The following is a 21,770-nucleotide window of genomic DNA, read 5'->3' as shown; positions in this document are numbered from 1 at the left end:
TTTTATTTTATTTTTTTTTTTTCGATTACTCTTCGGGTTATAAAAATCTTTTATGAAAAAGTTCTATTCTTATGTGCGGGGTCGGGACTCTAGGTGCGCTGCGTACAAGACAATCGATTTACCAACTACGCTACGCCCACACTCCAGCGTTTTATTAAAATTTTGGGAAAATTTTGAGATACAAGCGTTTTACGTAAAAGTTCAATGGTGGGGTATACCCGACCGCCTATGTTTTTGGTTGATTGTGTCTTTTGTTTGTAATTACGAACCATTGTACAAAAAAAAATGTGCTAAAAATTATAAAAATGCATTTCAATTTCATAAATTAACAATTTCTTAGCAAACAACGCGGTCCGATTTACCCCACTATTTGGAGGTCGGATTTTCCCCACCGCGTTATTTTTCATTACGATGCAATTAAAAAAAATATATTAAAAAACTTGAACCAAATTCATCTATGAACTTGGACTTTAGTCAAAGAATCTAAATCCACTTACATTTTCTATGCGATCACTTTAACAATCAGAAATATCCTGTAGTTGATTATGCACAAAAATCAAAAGTTGTAAAAACGTTGTAAAAACGCACTTATTGTCGTTAGAGCATCTCAATGTAGCCTAATAAAATACTGTCATGCCACCATTACGATCATTTTCGATGCTCTACACGACAACACTGATATTAGTTTGCGTAGTGCTTCCGATTTTTGATAACAGAGGGTGGTCGGGTTTACGCACACGGTCGAATATGCCCAACCTTATCCTATGGGTATTTTTGGAACGGGATTGACGAGTAGATGATGTCAAATATCGATGTCTGAGGCCATTTCGATAACCAAGATGGCCAGTTCGGTTTAGTATAATTTTCAATTACCAAAACAATGTGAGAATTTTTGAAATAGCGTTGATGAATAAATACCGGATGTCAATTCCGGAAGTGATGTTTTAATCTAAGATGGTAACTTCTAGTTTAGTGGACATGTGAATATTCATCTTAATAATTCAACGAAGGCCCGATTTTATTATTCCCCTTGATTTTGTAAGTTTGTTGGCTCGATTCAAGTGAAAATACGCTCGATGAGCTCTAGCATACGAACCAGCTCAAATTCGAGTAAATCATTCATGAGCAAGTTTTTCTTATTTTATAAATGCAAATGACGTCAGACTACCTCTGGCAACTGCATATATATCAATCAAGTTCCAAAACACTCCACGTTGTCTGAGTTATACAGAGTAAGCCTATAGTTGCCGTTTTTGTATTTCAAAATGGCTTCAGACATTGATCTCTATCTTGCGCTCATTAGGCCCGCTCTAAACTATGCATACTGATTGGGTTATAGAAAATTCCGTTAGACTGGAAGTCGCCATCTTGGTATTCCAGACATCCATATTTGGCGTCTACTCGCCAAGCCCGTTGCAAAAATGTTCATAATAATGGGTTTTAGAAAATGCTACTGAACCGGAAGTAGCCATCTTGGTTTTCTAAATGGCCTCAAACATCAATATGTGGCATCTACTCGTGATGCTCGTTCCAAAAATACCCATATTGAATGGGTTTTAGCGAATTCCAATGGAACCGGAAGACGCCATCTTGGTTTTCAAAATGGCCTCAAACATCGATATTTGGCATCTACTGGTCAAGCCCGTACCAAAAATACCAATATTGATTAGGTTTTAGAGAATTCCGCAAAACCAGAAGCCGCCATCTTGATTTTTAAAATGGTCTCAGACATCCATGTTTGGCGTCTACTCGTTAATACCCAAAACAACCATATTGTTGAAATGACGGCCAAACGGAAACCTCAAGATCCGACTTTTCCAAAACTTTTCTAAGGAATTAGAATAAAAGCAGAAACCGTGCCACTTGCAAAATCCGTACAAAAAAACTTGTTAAAAGGACATTTTTGATAAAACTCCGAAATCACCCCTTTTCCTAAAATCGTGTAAGTCTTTTGCTCGATAATTTTTAACGGACACGATACATTCAAAGCTGCCAAATTTCGATGTTAACCCTTTCATGCCCAGCTTTTTCTAGTGCATGTAGGGTTCCAAAACTATTTTTTCTTGAAAAAGGTGGGGTCAAGAAATCCGAAAAACCTTTTTTCATAAAGATTGGTGTTTCCATCGCAGTGCTTGAAGCTGTTCTATTTTTATCTGCCAATACTCAATACAATTCTCCTAGAATGTTTACAATAGTCCAATTACGTTGAAAATGTGGTCGAAGACAGTGTAAATTGATAGGTTTTATCAGTTTTCAATAATATAGCAAAATAACGAAGATATCTTAAAATTTCATTTTTCGTCGTCAACGTAAACTATCCCTGGCAACACTGCTCCATCAGAATCCATTCATACTAATTGCAATACCTTCAGCTCTAGAGCTAATACTTGTAACTGTAAGTAATCGAATGAAAGGTAATAATCATATTTATTAGCCTTACTAGCTTTTGTGATGCAATTTTGCTTAAACCAAAAGTTTTAGCTGTATGAAAACGTTGTTGTTTATAAACAACATGGGCATGAAGGGGTTAAGTAACATTGAAGAATTTCAAAACGTAAAACTGTTTATCTTCTGATAAAATAATCGGTTAATCGTTCTAGAAGTAATTATAGAGAATTTACTCTTCAAGCAAATTTGGGTCGAGACTTAATGTCTTCAGCAAAGTTTTCGAAAATGCTATTTCGAATAACTTTGTCAATGACATGAATATCCCACATATTCAGAATATCGAAATATAGTAGTGGAAAACCTTTACAACAAGTTATTCTGATATTACTGTATCTCTTCTGTGGTCAATAAACAATAAATTCACAATGCATTCAAGGTATGAGTCTCTGACGCTTACAAAAAAGATATATTTAAGAGAACTGGCTTTAAAAAAATCCCAAATATTAAAAGCACTAGGTGTTCGCTCAAAAACACAAAGAGCGTTTCCGTTTTATGGAATTCGGCGCTAGCTTTGTCCTGTCACTAAGTTAGTGTCGGATTTTGGTGAGATAAAGTCGAAATGCAAATTCCACAACTAATTTAGTGATAGGGTGAAGTGCCTATTTTCACCATACTAAGGAGGGCGCCTCACTGATTCATTAATTACTCGGCCTACAAACAATGGAATGCGTACAAATTGACATCAACAGCTTTGCTTCGTTGTTAAGTACCAAGATAGTAACATACATGCGCTGAAAACAGTGAAATTCTCGTGTTTGAGCGCAACGAAAACACGAATCGAGTGCCCCTATTGTTGCGCTACCATTTGACTCAATGCGTTAAACAAAGATGGCAGACACTGCTCTAACCAACGGCTTCAAATGGGTAGCGTGATAATAGAAACATAGCGATAATGGGCTCATCACCCTATGTTTTGTATTCTCAACTCGTAATGATTGTTTTAAACAATTTTCTCCGAATTGCAGAAACAATAGTTTTTACCTAAATTTTTCTTCAATATTCTGCATTTGGATTGAACCATAAGTTTTAAAATCGTTATACCTTTTTTTGAAAGCTCGTAGCTAGTTACCGTCTTCGACAAAGTTCTTAACCAAGGTTTAACTATAGTTTCAAAAAAGTTGGATTTTAATATTGAGTGAAATAGCGATATTTATTAATTTAAATGTAAAATAATTGATTTTCAAAATGTGCAAATCCGGGAAGCAACCGACCACTCCCAAATTTTGCACATGCATTTGGAACCACGAAAGGAACTCAAAAAGTCCTGTGCTGAAAAAGGTCATATGTCGAGCCACCCTAATGCGTGTGCGGCGGAGTTAAACATATAATTTTGTATTTCTCATTTGATAGTTTCCTGATGCTAACAATGATACTATTACATACATATTGCAGCTCTACTAGTGTTTTAGCGGTAAATCTAGGTATCGTTGTATGAAAATACATCTGCGCAATTCAAGGAATCCGGACGAAAAGCTTAATGAAGCTTGAAGTATTTCTTAAAAGAAAATTAAGTAATATACGATAAGAACATTGTTGAAGTATTTGTCCTTACCATAAGCGTTGTTTCAAACCGCAAGTTCAAAAAATTTTCCGTTCGATGGTATGTAAATTTACCATGTATTCCAGCTAGCAGTGAGAAATTAACAAAGCAATGCATCCGATTATCCGTGTACAGGACAACCGCAGAACTAGTGCTACGATCCTACGGACCACTAAAAATCATTCTTGACTGAGACTGAAACATACGACGAATGGATTAAAAGACCAGAGCCTCGCCTTCTGAAATTTATCTACGTTGAAAATCTACAGAGCTGCAGCGTTGTTCTCTGACTCCCTTGGCGGAGTGTAAGTTACCAAACAATAATGTACATCCACAATGCTTTGCATAATACTATTGCTCATAATAATCTAGAATTTACGACAGGAATTCGAGCTCATAGCACCAGACAAGCCAATCATTTATTATACTCCAGAGTATCCACGTACCTTGGTCAAAGACGCATTACTTTCATCGGACCTAAGTTATTCAACCAGCTTCCTACTGATTTAAAGCAAATAACATGTCGCACTCGTTTCCAAGCAAATTTGAAACTAATTTTCAAAAATAAAATAGGAGAATTTTTAATATAAACTTCGTTCACCACCAATCGAGCTTATTCCTTTAGCTATAATTGGTTAACATTTTTTTTAAATAAAAACAATTGATAAATGCATTTTTTATAGCAATAAGTAATAAATAAATTTAAATTATTATGAGCTTCCTGCAAAGCTACGATGGGACCCTTAAAAGGATTCTTTTCCGCTGGGTACTCGCCGTAGCTTCTTGTCAAATTTTGTGTTTTGTCGGTCTCGTATTGTTTTTTTTGTTCTCAGCGTTTCCGCGATTCGTAACTTTGTTTTGTTGTGCTGACCTTTTTTTGTACGCTGAGAACTGATGTGTCCACTACCAGGGGGCTCCGTTTGTGAGCTTTTTGTTGTGGGGGTAAGAGGCGGGCTATTAAAAAAAAGTTTAACGCTCGCTTGGTGCTTACTTTGACTTTTTTCAGTTCGACTTTTGAATAACAATGTAATGTGTACTATGAAACGGCTCATTTTTTTTTTTAAATTTCGTTTATATGACAAAGCACGATGCGTGAGCTCAACGGGGCCGTGTATCTTATATATTTTTGGTATTTTATACAGTTACAACAAATAAATAAACCAAACATTCTTTGTGTGTCCCCAAGATACCATTGTGTATGGAGATTCTTTTCCGCGGCGGTTGAGCATTTTATGCATCAGCCGACAATGCCTGAGAGTAATTCGGTCCGCTGGTTGCTGCTGTCGTCCATGCTATCTAAACTCGTATAATTTTTCGATGGGCTAAAACTATAATTATGTGTCATCCATTATACTGGCAGAACTAGTTCATCAGCTTCTTCTTTTTCTTCTCTTACGGGACATCGACTGTAAAATGTCGTTTAGTTGTGTTCACAAGTAGTGTTACTAATTTTGGACTAGCGTCAGTCTGGAGATTCTGATGTCGAAGAGCAAACTTATCAACTTAAATGTGTTAGTGATGGAACAACAGTTTGTGCTGCAGTTTTTGTATTTGTGTTGTTTTCTTTTAAATACTCCCGCGCATTCGTTTTCATAATGTGCTAATTGTTTACAGCACTGACACGTGAGAGTCTGATCGTCATAAGTACACCGCGTGGACTGATAATAGCAGATTTAGGTTCCAGGGCAACAAAAGAAGGAATGGGGTAGTTAAACCTCAATCTCACCACCCAAATACCGTTGAAAATACATGAAAATAAATTCCTCTATTTACTTTGACGCAGAGACCTTTTCCATATTGCGACATGAGACAGATCCTGCTTCATGTTGTAGCTTCAAGCAAAAGCTTATACTACAGGTAATTGTTGTTGTTGTTTATTTGTGGCTTTGACCTCTGTGGGTCATTCGCCATAGACTACTACAGGTAATTATTAAATCCTATCAGTACAACATTTCGTATATATTGAAGCTGAATTGTATGAATGTAATATTCTCCCCACACAAATTTTAACTTTTAACGAACGCTTCACTTCTAGAAAAGAAGGTTTAATATTGAAACCGTACCGTATATACGAAGAGGGCTATGCAACAATAATATATTCAACGAATGTTTGATTGGGAATCAGAGATCAAAGTAGTTTGGTGACAATTTCCATAAATTTTCAGCCTCTGAGGTATTACGATTGTAACGGTTTATATGGGAAATTTCAGTGTGACCTTACTAACCAACCTGTAATTCCAGAACCAAAAAGTAACCGAATGAAATTCAATAGCAGTCAGTGGGATTACTGTATGTTTTATTTCAAATCATGTTTATGAAAATTAGTCAGGAATTCCTTGGGAAGCTTTAACAGTGTATATTATTTTAATAATCGTAGTAATATAATACCAGTGTCGTACTCTTTTGTTTATTGTACTCCGATTAATAATTTTGTACCGAAGATATCCAACAAAATAACTCAATTCTCACAAACAATGACGATAGTTAAACATGTGTATTTTGAGATAATTCATTTTTAATAATCAATTTGACTTTTTCTCTTCCGGCATGCACGCTACATTTTCCCTATCCGCAGTTATCTGGATCCCAACCCATAATTCAACTCTGGTTAGTATACGTATTTTTTCTACGTTAGTTTTCAAAAAGCAATTTCTCTTTCAACAACTAAAACAATAGTCGACTGGCTTATTATTTTTCGCTGTTAGCACTATCGATTAGCAGTACCTAGTTGAGTCCCACATCTGTAGCATTCAAACGGCTGTCTCGGAAAGGCAGTGCGCCATATCCGCTACTGTATAGACAAAAGTTCATAAAGTTACCCTCATTATTCGTGTACTTCAATCAGGCAGTTCAGACAGTAGGATCCGTCGAACGCTATAATGAAACCACTATCACCTCATCAACCACCACCCCCATAACGGATGTTCGGGGGAATGGTGCAAAGTGTTGCTATTTTTTTATATTGCTCCTACCGGAAAAGGTGTTAGTTATACACCGTTGCGACCCACTATCCGTTTTAGTCGTCCCTTTTGCCCCGCTGTTGGGTTTGAACTACAATCCCAGTTCCCTACTGAGGCAGTTGGTTTGTTGATTCCCGCTAGTACGGTTAGGCACATCTTGCGTACGTAATTTGCATTTGGAAAGTTTTAATTGAGGGGAAGGGAGCGGAAACTGGATACATTTCCGTTTGTAATCCAGCAAATATGTTGGCAAATGTAGCGCAAGCAGCTTCTTTGGGTGCGCAAAAAAATGGTAATGCTAAGTAAGTTTCAAGGTGCAATTAGATTGACCACGAAATGAGGTGTTCTACGTTATATAATCATTTAGTCCCACCAACCCCGCTCGGCTCACGCGTACAACCAGCAAGGCCACTGGAAATAGTCTGATCAGTGAAACATTGACGAATGTCATCGCTGCCAAGAGGAAAAGTCGTTTCAAGGAGATAACAGAAGAACTCAACCAGCGCATCAACAAGGAGGACATTGAGGAACCCTACCAGAAGCCTCTGTTCAACACGGATAAAATAAGGCGCATGATGGAGCGGGTTATCGTGCGCCAGTTCGATGTGGACGAGGAGGAGCAACGGTACATCTACGATCCGTCCAAGAATTTGAAAATGTGCCAGAACATTTCCAAGCAGATCAAGGACCGCGTCAAACATATGAACTACAAAAGGTAAATTTCGCGAGAATAAATGAAAGCTGGCAAATCAATTAGGATAGAATTGTATTTAATTGCAGACACAGGATCATCAGTCTGGCTACTATAGTGGAGAAGCATCAGCAGGGGGTGTACTACAAAATGAAGTACATCTTGGATCCGAAGATGGACAATTACATTCGATATTATCACGAGACGCCGCACTTTTATGTTATTGCGACTGTTATTTTGGTCCATAAGGATTAGTGGAAATATAGAATATTATGGTAATGTTTATGTGAAGATTCTTGATTTTTATCGAAATATTACAGTGATTGTATCCAGAAACTATAGTGAGCTTGAAGCTAATGCTATCAAATTTGTAGATTGTACACCCAAATCGTTTTATTCTTTTAAGCCTAATTTGAAAGTTTCATGGATGTCGAAAGAAGTGAGTAGGCGGTGTTCAAGAACTTGAATTGCACTTCTCCTAACTCGTGTATTTAGTGATAGTACAGGGACAAATGAAACAAAATGTTATTCTCAATCAAAGTCCTTCTAAACAAGTTCCTAGCATGTGTCAAAATTGTTAGTGGTAGTGAACAGAGACAGCCTATAAAAGAGGTATTGATGGCGTAGACGCTACCATTCGCTGAAGAAACAGTCACACATACAAGCACAGAGGCAGTTTTCGTTTTGACGCATGCTACGACCTTCCTATACAAGGACTTTGATTCTAGATATGGATCTTCGCTGAACACTCATCAATACGGATCCGTTTCTGGAGTTCGTGAACAAAATCAAGGTCATCGATAGATCTACTGTGGTTGCAATGTATAGTGGAATTACACCAGCAAGTTCGTTCATATCAACAGCTTCCATGTTCCATCAGCAGTATTGACACTTCACAGATTACGAGAGGGTTTTTCTTATCATCGTTAACAGAAGCGAAATATCGTTCCACAACCTCCATCACCATCGCCAGTAGCGGTGGGCAACAGGAACAGGAGGTCAAGAGTTCAGGAGAGGCAGTTTTCGTTTTGACGCATGCTACGACCTTCCTATACAAGGACTTTGATTCTAGATATGGATCTTCGCTGAACACTCATCAATACGGATCCGTTTCTGGAGTTCGTGAACAAAATCAAGGCAATCGATAGATCTACTGTGGTTGCAATGTATAGTGGAATTACACCAGCAAGTTTGTTCATATCAACAGCTTCCATCAGCAGTATTGACACTTTACAGATTACGAGAGGGTTTTTTCTTATCATCGTTAACAGAAGCGCAATATCGTTCCACAACCTCCATCACCATCGCCAGTAGCGGTGGGCAGCAGGAACAGGAGGCCAAGAGTTCAGGAGCTTAACGACCTCCGACATCCCCTACCGGATTTACTGCGAGTTGGGGAGTCTTGCTAGGATATGATGGGGTAAGGCAATTTTGAGCTCTGCTAAACCTCTATAAAAAGCCATATAAATCCGCAAGCAGATCCGTCGAAGTGAGTCGGTGCCGCTTCCGCTAATGTTTTATCAAAGACGTTAGCATAAAGCACCCTAACTAACCGACACATTAGGCCCGATACCGTTAAGATCCTAATTACGGCATACTGGCGGCAGAACAAGCCGAAACCAAGCATGACCCAAGAAGACCAGCAGTCTTGGTTGCCTAAAGTGACGAAGCTGAGGCAAAAAATAGAAGGGCTCTACGAATTTGTGCAAAGCAAGGGCAACGTGTACGGATAGATCAGGGATCTAGTGGTAAGCATCAACCGCCGTAGCTGCAGCCGAATGCGAACAGATGGCGTTACTGGAGAGAGCAGAAAACGCCGAAAAGATCTGCAGACCACGAAGATAACGAAAGTAGAAGCGTATAAGACGCTGAAGGGTGATCGGTATTCTCGTTCTGTGAAAAGAGTAAGGGAAACACCAGGAGAGGAGAAAAAACCGAAGAAGCCCAAGAAGATCGGTGAAAGACAGCGAAACAGCCGACAAATGGAATGGCAAACGTTAGAAGAGTGGAGGAAAAAATAGAAAGAAAAGAACGAAAAGTAGAAAGAAGAGCTTCGGCCGCGCCAGGAAAGGTGTAGGGGAGTTGTCAAAGCAAACGACGGCGTGACATGCGCTGCGAATTTCAAAAGGATGAGAGGATCCCAAACTGAAGCAGCTGGGAGAGAACGTAGTACAAACCAGGCGCACTCGGAAAGGCGAAATGCTGCTCGAGCTGAAGAAAGATCCATTGATCAAGAGCGAAACGAAGGTGAGAGCTTTAGTTCACGAAGCAGTGGTCGAGTGCGACGAGATCACAACGGAAGACGACGTGAGAAGCACGCCAATAGAGCAATGTAACCTGGAGAAAGAGCAAATGTCAGTCAGAGTGAGGAAGGCGTACAGTGGCACATAGACAGCAGCGTTACGCTTATCGCCAGCTAGTCGACCGGTAAGATCAAAGTCGGATGGTCGGTGTGCTGTTGCTACGATTGACTCCTAGAGCCACTAAACAAACGGAGAGGTGTAAAGAAACTGCAAAAGCCCGAACAGATCTGTGCAGAAAATGCGGGGAGAAGGGACACATTGGAAGAGACTGCACAAAGCAACCGAAGTGCTTGCTCTGCACTAATAAGAGCTGAAAGAACCACGTGATGGGAGGCTTCTTACGCCCAGAGTACAAAAAAGCGAAGGCAGGATAATGGAGATAACCAGTCTTTCCATGAACATCGACAAGTTTGCACCCGTGTACAAAATTTCGTGCACGCGTTCAACCTCAAACATGCTTTGCCTTTGTGTACAGGTTCGCATTGAACACCGAACCCAAGTGAACGATGTGCAAACTTAGGTTTAAACACCGTGTACGTACACCGTGTGCGTACATAAGAAAGGCACACACAAAACAGAATGAGGCAATGCTAGTGATGATGGATGAGAGAAAGAGAAAACTAGTATCAAGAACCTGTGTACATGAGGTTCGGTTGTGCAGACGAACATGTGCTCGTATTTTGGTACGCATTAGCGCGTTCGAGTTTGCACACGAAATGATGGTGTAGGATGAGCGCAGAACTGGAGCGAACATGGTGTTCGATGTTCATTTGGGAAGACTGGAGATAACTCAGCTTAATCTTAATCATTGCGACATAGCACAACAACTGTTGTGGCAGTCAATAACAGAAACGATGTGCGGCGTTGAAATTATTGCAGAGCCGTATCGTGTTCCTTACGATAACGGTAACTGGGTGGTGGATAGTAAAGGGATGGCGGCTATCCAAGTGATGGGCGGCTTCTCTGTCCAAGAAGTGGTAGATAACACACACGAAGGTTTCGTGATCGCCAGGATCAACGACGTATTCGTATGTAGCTGTTATGCTCCCCTACGGTGGACACTAGAACAGTCCAATCGGATGCTGGACGCCCTAACAGACTCGTTAGTCGGACGAACGTCAGATGTTATAAGTGGAGATTTTGACGCTTGACCCGTGGAGTGGGGTAGCAGGCTGATCAACGCAAGAGGTTACCACTTGTTGGAAGCCCTGTGGAACACTATACACATAGCCACTACCAGGTGATACACTACACCATTTTGCGGCGGAATTGCATTGTGACGCGGAGAGTGAGGACTGGCGAGCGAAAGTGGAGCATAAATTGTTTCGATAAGGACCTTTTTGCGGAAGCTGGTCGTGCTGAGAGCCTCGCTCCAATTTCAAAAACCGATGAGCTGTCGGAAACATTAGCGAGGGCGTATGACGTAACAATGCCGAGGACAACGGAGTCGAGGAACTACCGGCATTCGGCGTATTGGTGGAACGAAGAGCTCCTCCGGGCTGTCTGCTTAAAAGCCAGAAGGTGCGTTCAGAGAGCAATATCTGAGGCAGTCAGAGAAGAGTGTAAGGTGACATTCCAGTCGACTAGGGTCGCTTTTAAACGCGAGATAGTGCTGGCTAAGTCCACCTGCTTCTAGGAGCTGTACAGAGAAGTAGACGTCAACCCCTGGGGCAACACTTACCGTGTCGTGATGGCCAAGATCAAGGGTCGTGGAGGATCTTTACCCGAAGCACGATCCCACATCATGGTCGCTTACACCGTAAGTTGATGCAGACGGTGGAAATGCTGACGAAAATCGAGTCTCCAACGACGAGCTCCATATAGTGGCGAAAGGGTTGAACGCGAAGAAAGCTCCCGGTCCGGTCTGGTATCCTCGACGTGGGACTAAAGACTGCGATCCTATCGTTTCCGGACATGTTCAGGACAGTTCTACAGATATACTTCTGGAAAGGGTCACCTTCAACAGACTACGCTGAAAGTGAGAACGTACTATCGCAGAGGCAGTTCGGATTTCGGAAAGGGTACTCGACGGTGGACGCTATCGGCACAGTCATCGCGAGCACGGAGAAAGCATTGAAGCGAAAGAGAAAGGGTAATCACTACTGCGCCGTGGTTACGATCGACGTCAAGAACGCGTTCAACAGTAGCAGCTGGGCTGCTATCGCCGTAGTGTTGCACAGAATGCAGGCCCCGGGCTATTTATGTAAGGTTCTGAAAAATTACTTTCAGAACCGAGTACTGGTCTACGAGACGAACATGGGCAGAGGCAGATTAGGGTCATGGCGAGAGTACTGCCCAAGGGAGTCGAGATCGTCGGCTTTGCAGATGACGTCCTGACGCTAACCGGCGAAACCTTCGAGGAAGTGGAGATGTTGACGACAGAGACAATAGGCGTTGTGGAAAACTGGATGGCTGATGTCAAGTTGCAGCTGGCTCACCACAAGACGGAAATAGTGGTGGTCAGCAACCGAAAAAAAATCCAGCGTGTCGTGATCAGTGTCTGCGGACTCGCAATCCCATCGATTCGTGCGCTGAGGCACCTGGGTGTGATAGTCGACGATCGGCAACCATGTCGACTATATATGCAAGAAGGCTGCAAAGACAACTAACGTATTGACATAGATCATGCCGAACATCGGAGGAGCAAGATGTAGCACGAGACGTCTCCTGGCGAGTGTCTCATCCTCAATACTGGTGTATGGCGTACCGGCCTGGGCTCCTGCACTGAACTCAAAGCGGACCCGGTGTCGCGAGTGTGTACAGAACGATGTCGACGAAGGCGATATGCGTCATTGCCGGAATGCTTTCAATCTGCATCACACAGGCTGAGGACGTAGAATGCTACTAGCGGAGGAAAAAATGCGAAATACAAGGAGACTGGTCAGATCGGACTCGTTGGCTAAGTGACAGCAAGAGTGGGACAACGCGGAGAAAGGAAGGTAGACCCATTGACTCATCCCAAATGTGTCGGTGTGAATGTATAGAAAACATGGCGAGGTGAACTTCCGTTTGACACAGTTTTTGTCTGGCCACGGATGCTTCCGGAAGTGCCTGCATTGCTTTGGACATGCTTCGTCACCCCTTCATCCGGAGTGTGTGGACGTGCAAGAGACACCGGTACACGTGGTTCTCGAATGCCCTAGGTTCGAAGAAGTTCGAAGGGGTGTGACAGTGGATAATATCGTCGATGAGCATATCTGGGACGCTGTCAACAGAGTAATTACGAGAATACTCTCCGAGTTGCAGAGGAAGTGGCGAAGGGACCAACAAAGTTGCTCCATTGGCTAGAACTTGGAAGCACAAGTCGGGTTCCCATTTTTGGCTCACGAAAAAGACATCACTACCGAGGGTCGAGTCAGAGTAGGGTAGTTTACCCGCTGGATAATATCCGAGTATATCTCGATAAAGCTGGGAGCTAAATGGTTCAAGGAAGCGGGTATCGGTGTCGGGAGAAATTCCTCCGACGGAGAACTCTCAGTCGGTGTTGGATGAGTTCATCGCCGGGCACTATCCGAGCTGATTGTGATAAGGCTGGAAGCTGAATGACTCACGGAAACAGAAGCTAAATGGCTCATGGAATCAGCATCTAAACGGATCACTGGAACGAGAGCTAAAAGGCGACGTATTGGATGGCGACAAGAAACAAGAAAAGAGTTAAATCGAAGCTCAAAGGTCGAGCCTTTTCATGGACCAAGTGAGGCTCCAAGATAGAGTAGAAGAAAGAGGTGTGAGGAAAGCACAACGAGCCCCCCCCCCCACTCACGAAGTAATACCACGATGTAGTTTCGTGGGGAAGAAGGACAAAACAACAGTAAGGAGTGTTTTTAGCGGTTAGGCACGAAAGTGAGTCGTGAGTCCCGCACAGCTCCAACTCGTTTCAAACCAGGCTTTTGAAGCTTTTTAAACCTTACTATAAAAAATAAGGCAGCAGTGATGAGTGTGTAATTAACGGTGGCCTCATTATTGTATTGTTGATAATTTCAAATTTGATTATATATTGTTAGGTCATGTTAGGTTAGGTTATGGGGGTAGACCACTAGTAAAAAATTGTTCCCAACCCTGTTGGGTAACCTAGCAGCAAATGAGTGGGACCATGAATAAAAAGTGGAGCTACTGTTCAGGGAAAATTGCCTGATCAATATTTTTTGAGGGAAATCCTTTATAGTGTTATGTCTATTGGTCTTGATAATCCGTTATTCAGAGTTTAAATATTTTGGCGCGGTATAAATTTACTGTATTCCATCAGTAAACTGTTTAGACATAAGTAAATACAAAACTTTCAAGATTCTCATTCGCATCGTTTGCTTGAAGTGAATCCTGTCCAAATACCTACCCAGTACTCAATCAATGGTACTTATGGAGGTGTCACTGAGTCGGGACCATCCGTCAAGTAAGTACCACATGAACACTTCCTTTGTCATATCCCAAGTTACTGTAAAGATGGTCGTAGCCTGCAATGGTGGTTCTTAGGCAAAGCTTTCTGTGGATCTATTCTCAACGCAACGATCCAATTATCCTTCTGAGCGTGCCAAATCTCATCTCATCCAAAAACAATCTGGTTTAAACGCAATGTCTTATATTCTATTTGCGTCGATTCTAACCCCACACAGCAAAAAAAAAATCTTGTAACTTTACGTCTTACCAGATGCACATAAAAGGAGCGTCCTAAATCACACAAATTTAATGTGAGTTGTTCGGCTTTTCCTAGGTCATTCAATCTGAGTTTTACATCAAAGGAGTCACAATATTTAATTCTATATATCAGCTATCAGACAAAAAAATACGTCGCTACGTTGTTTACGTCAAATGTAATTTTCATTTTTTGTTAGAGTGTACGCATCCATATCTTGGACGCCAACGCATGACTTGTAAAACGAATAATTCTACTTTTGTCAGTCGATGAAAACAAACGTCACCTGTTAAAACAAGAGCGCCCTGTATTGCACTCGCAGGAAATACTCATGCGTAGGCTAACTATTGGTGATGACTAGTTTCACATCAAACATTTCATTGTCCCGAGCCGAATTTTATGACCAGATGAAAATAAGACCTCTGTAATCAGATAGATTCTCCAGCTAAGATCCAGCTAAAAATAGGCACGTGTCGGATCATAGCACATAGTTTTGCTAAGCGCCGTTGCGTCTTGCTTCGGTTCACTATGCGAATGTGGCGAATTATCAGATATTTCAAGAAGATGATTTTATTTTAATTAAACGTTGGATTTGGAGAATAGTTCCAAACAAATATGTGCACAACAAATAAAGAACATGACTTGAGCTTATTTTTGCATACCTGTTCAGCCACATAGATAGTGTCATTATCCTACATGCTTGGTTCGAAACCATGAGGTGCGAAATAGGGTCACAATTGGTACTATTTCCATAATAGGTGCCTTACCCTATATATTACATAATCCATACGAGTTTTCGTTCAGTCCTCTGTTACAAATGATTTTAGAGTATCTCAGTGTATCATTTGGCCACCATCGTTCATCGTCCGGTATTCCAGAGGGATGTAATCCGCTACCTTTACTATTCGGAATCTTCCTCGATGGTTCGTACTAATCTTGAACTCATGGTTTTTAGTTTAGCAAAAATACCACACAAAATTAGGATTCATTTTAAAGATTGTAATTTGCGAGAACAATCTCAGACCAAATAAAAAAAAACCAGGAACCAAAAGAATTAATGAACTGGAAGCAAAAGCATTACTTTTTCAGTTCAAAAAACAAACCATACACCGTGGTAAGATCTGTCTCTCCTTTTTCTACACTTACACCTCTGATGAATAGTTTACCGTTGGAAGGAAAACTATTTGTATTTAGGAGCTACGCGTATAATAATCGATCTCTTGACCTGACTGCCATTGTTTATCGTAGCTACTGAGCTCTGGAGGTGAAATATAGCACCAACAAATAAAAACAGTGATTTCGTTCGGCAAACTTCCCAGCTAGGTAGTCCAAATAGTACGTAGAGCTGCTGGCAGACGCCAAACAAAGTGTGTTTCGATTTCACTCTAACTGTTATTTTATTAGTTTGGTGTGCTCCCGACTCCTTCTTTCCCCCGTTATTCAGTGGGTACAATAATGAATAATAAGGTGCACTTGTTCATGGCCACCCTCAATCTAACTTCGCTGGCATGCGTGTCTCGGTTCATCCAAATCGAAGTTATATCAGACGAGAGACTAGCCGCAGCGAAACTTTTCATAACTGAACAAGTGTTGTGTACCTAATATGTGCTGTAGTAGCTAGTAGCTACATATTCTATTGTTTGGTTTGCCTTTTTTTACTATGTCGGTCGGGAGAACGGGGACATGTTGCATTGCACCATTGATTGGCATATAACGAAGTAGCGCGAACGTGGAGTAATTTTCCGTGTTGCACTGGATGTTTCGGGTTGTACATTTTTGATAGTTGTTGAAATGCTGTCGGCGCGTTGCTCGGCACTTAGAGCAACATTCCACGCATGGTAAGTTACCATCATTGATGGTTTTGTATGAACTCTTCGATAACCTAACGTTGTAATTGACGAGTTTCGCGCCAACTCGAACAAATGTTGGCAGCACCCTCTCAGATTTTAATGAGAACTTTGTCACAAAAAGACTCTTTGCATACTTTGTTTTTTCAAAAATGATCTAGACTGTCTTTTGAAAAGGGATAAACTTTTTTAACTAATTTTTTTTTCAAATGGCTATAGTCTAAAAATGACAAATCCTACAGAAAAATGTTGTGAGTGATTTTCACAAAATTAGTTCAATTTTTGAATAAAAATATTGAAAAAAATCTTCATGTAGAAGTCCTACACTGAAAAAGATCGATTTTAAAAATTTAAAGTCGATTTACAAAAAAAACCATCTTTGATTTGGATTAAATTTTGTTCCAAGAGAGGTAATTATGTTCCCTACCCACCGTCAAAAATTCAAGTTGGAAAAAAAGTTATTTGAAAAAAAACTTTTCCTTTTCCATACTGAATTTTTTTTCTCAGTGTATTTTTATCGAAAACTGAGCCAATGAAAGTCATAATCATCTCAGAATCTAATTTCCCAATTGCTAGTTGCCTAATACATGCAAAAAGTATCAGTAACGAATTTGATATAGTATCTGGAACGAGGCAGAAGGGATTCGTTTAACGGAGATTTGGTACTAGAACACTTAGAGCACGACCAGACAACATGTTTAATATCGTGAAAACCGCCACCACAAGCGCAGAGACCGCTCTCCACGATCTCAATACGCCGGAGATGGGCCTTCTACGTATAATGATTGTACATGACACGCTATATAACCCGAATGAAGTTATGACCCTTATCCATTCTCTTGGACCAAGGTTTGTTGATACCTTTGGGATCCCTGAACTTCCATAGATCCACGGAATTTGTCAATTTTCGAGCGTCCTCTGAGAAGAAATTTTTAAAAACTCGTTGAAGTTACGCGGTCTTTCATAAATATCACCTTCTAATGCCCAAATGTCTACCTTCTCATTATCATTCTAATCCAAGTGTCCGCCTTCTCATTACCCGGAATGGAGCACTGCGAAAGAATCCACACTAAGTTAATTTGCTATGATTTTTCAGATAAAGTACTCAAAAACTCCCATGTTTTCCATCAGGAAATACAAAGAGTGCTTTCCATGCTCCATCAAACGGAGAGCCTTCTGTAACTGTAACGATGTGGGCATGGTCGTTGATAGGTAAATATAAAACCATCAATTTTGTGGGGAGAATGTTGGCGGCACAGCCTCTTTTATGATTGCACTCACCACTACTATTTTTACCATTTTTTTGTTAACCATTTTTGTTAACGACCTATTGAGTCAATTTGTCAACAGTTGTTACGGCATTTAATTAGCAAGGGACCGGAAGGTGAAGTATATTTTTCAATATTTAGAGCCATAGTACTCAAGGGAGAGCAAGGAGTTGAAGGGAGAAAGTTTAGAAAAGCGTGGAAGGATCATATATGCAAGCTTAGAGCTCACCGGCGACTTAACCATTTGTCTGCTACCGTAGGAGTCAGGGTCTTTTGGCATTAGAAATGTGAATCACCTGAGTCTACGGCATGTCCGGACAAGCGTAAAGTAACTTGTTACTTTATGCTGTCGGAACCGACCACCACTTGACTACTGTCATAATAATTAGCATAAAAGCGATGCACAACTGTTATCATACGTCGAACGTTCCATGTATTCCAATCACAGGATGAATCGAATACACAACGTAGGCCCTAGCCACCAGACGAAACATTGTTTCTCTGATGATCTGTCCGTTAATCCCTCGACGGACCGGTGCCAATAATCGCGTTTTTCATTTGCATTTGTAGCGTTGCGTATATTGGAAAAAAATCGGGCGATCCGACATTCAAAAGTTCCTTTCGCGTAGGAGACTGTTCACGGCTGTCCGCGTCTGACTTTTAATCATAGTGCAAATGCATTGTGTAAAACCTGGGGGAAATGTAGGAACTGATATATAGGGACGCTTGGGGTTTTTGATGTCCCATATGGAAATTCCTGCTAGTTTCTAAGATTACCGAGACCAGAAACCACTTACTTCGGTTTTGTAACAGCACCCTTCAAGGGACACTCTCAGGCCTTTACCAGAAAGCTTAGGAGAGAAAAATGATTTTCCTCTTTCGGAAATTTATAGGCTCATTAGAAGATGTTTCCACAATGGGATGGTCAGACGCTTACTCATTAGTGTACAAGGAAAAGTAGAAATTAGTCGTTATCGGCGGCATAGCGCTCTTTTGCATTTCTTAGCAGAGCGTTCTTTAAAAAAATGTTTCATCTTGTCCCCACATAATTTATATGCGGGATATGTCGAGAGATCATGCGAAGTCTCTCCACAGTAGAAAAACTTTTCACGATTCTCTCCGCATTTTCCACAGCGTGCCTTGTTTCTACAATAAGTCGTTATATGCCCAATTGTTTGCAACGACGGCAGTTCATGCCTAACGGTACAAAAAGGCCAACGGGTAGACTAGCCCCGTCTAAAAGATGAAAGTTTAGAAGAGCAGATTCGGCGAAAGGTTCGAAATTGAGACTGATGGAAAAAAAGTTGTTTTCATTTACTCCTTGATCATTCGTAACCGAGCGCCCTTTCAGTTTACACACGCGCGTTGTTTGTAGTAACATTATCTTGAGTTAGGCGATATCGGTGCAGGTGTTTATCCCAGCAAGGGCTGGAGTATAAACATTATAAACGTTAAATTGTGTAAAGTAGTGAAAAATTAGTGCGGTACTAAACAGTTTTCTTGCCTGAAAGACGGCTTTGTTTAGACGAGCCATACCAGCTCTCTACTGTGTGAAGGTCATGCGGGTGACGGACAAAAGAAACGAAGGATCAATTCACCTACCAGCTCGTCAGGAACCAACTGGTGAAGTGTTTCGTTTTTTACTTTTCTTATCGATTTTTTATTATTGTTTTTGATTTTTTATTTTGATTTAAGTTAAATAGTGCGGTCGATCGTGTTGCTCCCGCAACAAAATGGAACAAACAGAAGGATCACCCTCCGAAGACGACTATTATGGGGAAGAGGAACGTGTATCTGATTCGGAGACAAATGATGTTATGATCAATCCACTTCCCCCACTTTCCCCCAATGTCTTACAGGCCCCCCCCCCCGAGTCAAGGTTTGCCAGGATGGATCCGCTAGTCCTTAGGTGGTATACTTTCGGCCCAAAAATAAACCGTTAAACAGCATAACTGTTGCACGGGAGCTGATAAAACGTTACTCAGCCGTAACCGAGATTAAAAAGGTTCAGTCAGATAAACTGCGCGTAGTCGTTACTGACTTGAAACAGGCCAATGGTATCGTAATAGCCTCTTACGCTGGAATATCGCGTCTACATCCCTTCTCATGATGTGGAGATCGACGGTGTGGTAAGTGATGCGGGTCTAACTGTCGATGATCTGATGAATGATGGGGTTGGCCGCTTTAAGGACCCTAACCTTCAATCAGTTAAGATTTTGGAGTGCAAGCAATCGCACTCAAAGTCCATCGAAGATGGGAATTACTATCCATCAGACTCGTTTCGCGTAACCTTCGCCGGATCTGAGCTACGTTGAAGAGGGAGGAGCTCGTCTGCCTGTGCGTCTGTTTGTACCGCGGGTCATCAATTGTTCCAATTGCAAGCAGCTAGGTCACACGGCCACCTACTGTAGCAACAAGCAACGGTGCGGTAAATGTGGGGAACGTCATGCGGATGATACTTGAAGTAGGCCCGCTGAGAAGTGTGTTTACTGTGGGGAGAATCCGCATGAACTTTTGACATGCCCAACGTATGAACTTCGCGCGGATAAACTGAAGCGATCCGCCAAAGATCGCTCCAGACGCTCTTACGCAGAAATGCTTAAAAGAGCTATTCCACTTATCTCCGAAAACCCATTCGTTCTCTTGCCAACTGACGATAACGTCTCTAACGACCCTTGCGAGGGGCATTCTTTGGCTCTGCTTGGAAACTCTAGGAAAATACCTAATCAAAACTCACCTGAATTTCCTCGTAAGGGTCCTAGGTTGTACCAAACAAGGGTACAAAATAAAAATAATTCATCAACTGGAAGTGCTGCCACAAATCCGAAGATAATACCTCCTGGTTCTGGGAAATTGAGATACATCCAGAATTTCCCAGCACTCCCCGAGGCACCAAAAATCCCAATTTTACAGTCAGAAACTCAACCTAAAACGGGATTCCTTAAATTCTCTGACATTGTGGACTGGATATTCACAGCTTTCAACATTACCGATCCTCTGAAAAGCTTGCTGGTTGCTATTCTACCAACAGTAAGAACATTTTTAAAACAGTTGACTGAACAATGGCCCCTCCTTGCAGCGATCGTATCCTTCGATGACTAACTTGAAAAACGGAATCACGGATCAGATCACTGTTTTACAGTGGAACTGCAGAAGTATTATCCCCAAAATTGATTCATTAAACACTTGCTAGATTACAATAAGAATTTATCCAATATTTTAATTTAAAAATTTAACTACTTTTGTGAAAATCACTCCGACAACATTTTTTTGTAGGAATTGTCATTTTTAAATTATAGCCATTCGAAAAAAAAGTGGTAAAAAAAGTTTGACCCTTTTCAAAAGACAGTCTAGATCATTTTTGGAAAAACAAAGTATGCAAAGTGGCTTTTTGTGACAAAGTTCTCATGTACAGAAAGAAGTTTGTGGGTGTGCTAAAACGTTCACCTTATTACCGGGGTTTTATCAAGTTTGCGCTATCGCAGGTGTTGGTATGCATTGTTGATCGCGAAGGGCTTAAGCGCTCGTATGTTAACGTGTTTTTCACGTGTGCTCGCGTGCATGTGACTTCGCGTGTACAAAACTTGATTTTATAACCGTATGGTCATTCACAGATTCGCGTGCATTCTTGGATGGTCACGCGGACCGTCATTCTGATATTTAGTTTTCGGTGCACAATTTACATCCTGACAGTGAGTGAGTTACCCTATATCACTGGAGTTCCCGGTCATGTCTCCATGTGTTTTATTTCGATTATAGAGGTTTTAACCATAAGGTCATTCGCCTCTTCGGGTTAGAAAAATCTCTTATGAAAAATTTCTAACCCTATGTGCGGGGTCGGGACTCGAACCCAGGTGCGCTGCGTACAAGGTAATCGATTTACCAACTACGCTACGCCCACCCCATTCCATGTGTTGTCTAGTGAATATGTGCGTCATTTTTTTATTGGTCAAACTAGAGGCATGATCATAGGCTGCTAGGACCGAGGTTATACTTCTGGACCGACCATTTCATTGTCGCGCGAGTGGTGGGTTTATGCTTGAGACGTCGTTTGTAAGTTTATAGGAGCTACAACGTTTACTT

The 21,770-nt window shown here is 41.2% G+C and overlaps 1 protein-coding gene across 1 annotated transcript; it reads left to right on the top strand.

The window, feature by feature from the left end:
• The first annotated feature begins 6,442 nt into the window (after positions 1 to 6,442).
• Positions 6,443 to 7,902, top strand: LOC131688554 (uncharacterized). The gene is made up of 3 exons (XM_058972871.1): positions 6,443 to 7,250; positions 7,316 to 7,663; positions 7,729 to 7,902. Exons 1-3 carry the CDS (start codon positions 7,192 to 7,194, stop codon positions 7,892 to 7,894), a joined length of 573 nt encoding a protein of 190 aa, XP_058828854.1. The 5' UTR covers positions 6,443 to 7,191; the 3' UTR covers positions 7,895 to 7,902.
• Positions 7,903 to 21,770: the final 13,868 nt, after the last annotated feature.

This window comes from Topomyia yanbarensis, chromosome 3 (assembly GCF_030247195.1).
Source record: "Topomyia yanbarensis strain Yona2022 chromosome 3, ASM3024719v1, whole genome shotgun sequence".
NCBI classification, from domain to species: domain Eukaryota; kingdom Metazoa; phylum Arthropoda; class Insecta; order Diptera; family Culicidae; genus Topomyia; species Topomyia yanbarensis.
This window is presented reverse-complemented; position numbering and strand designations above follow the sequence as displayed.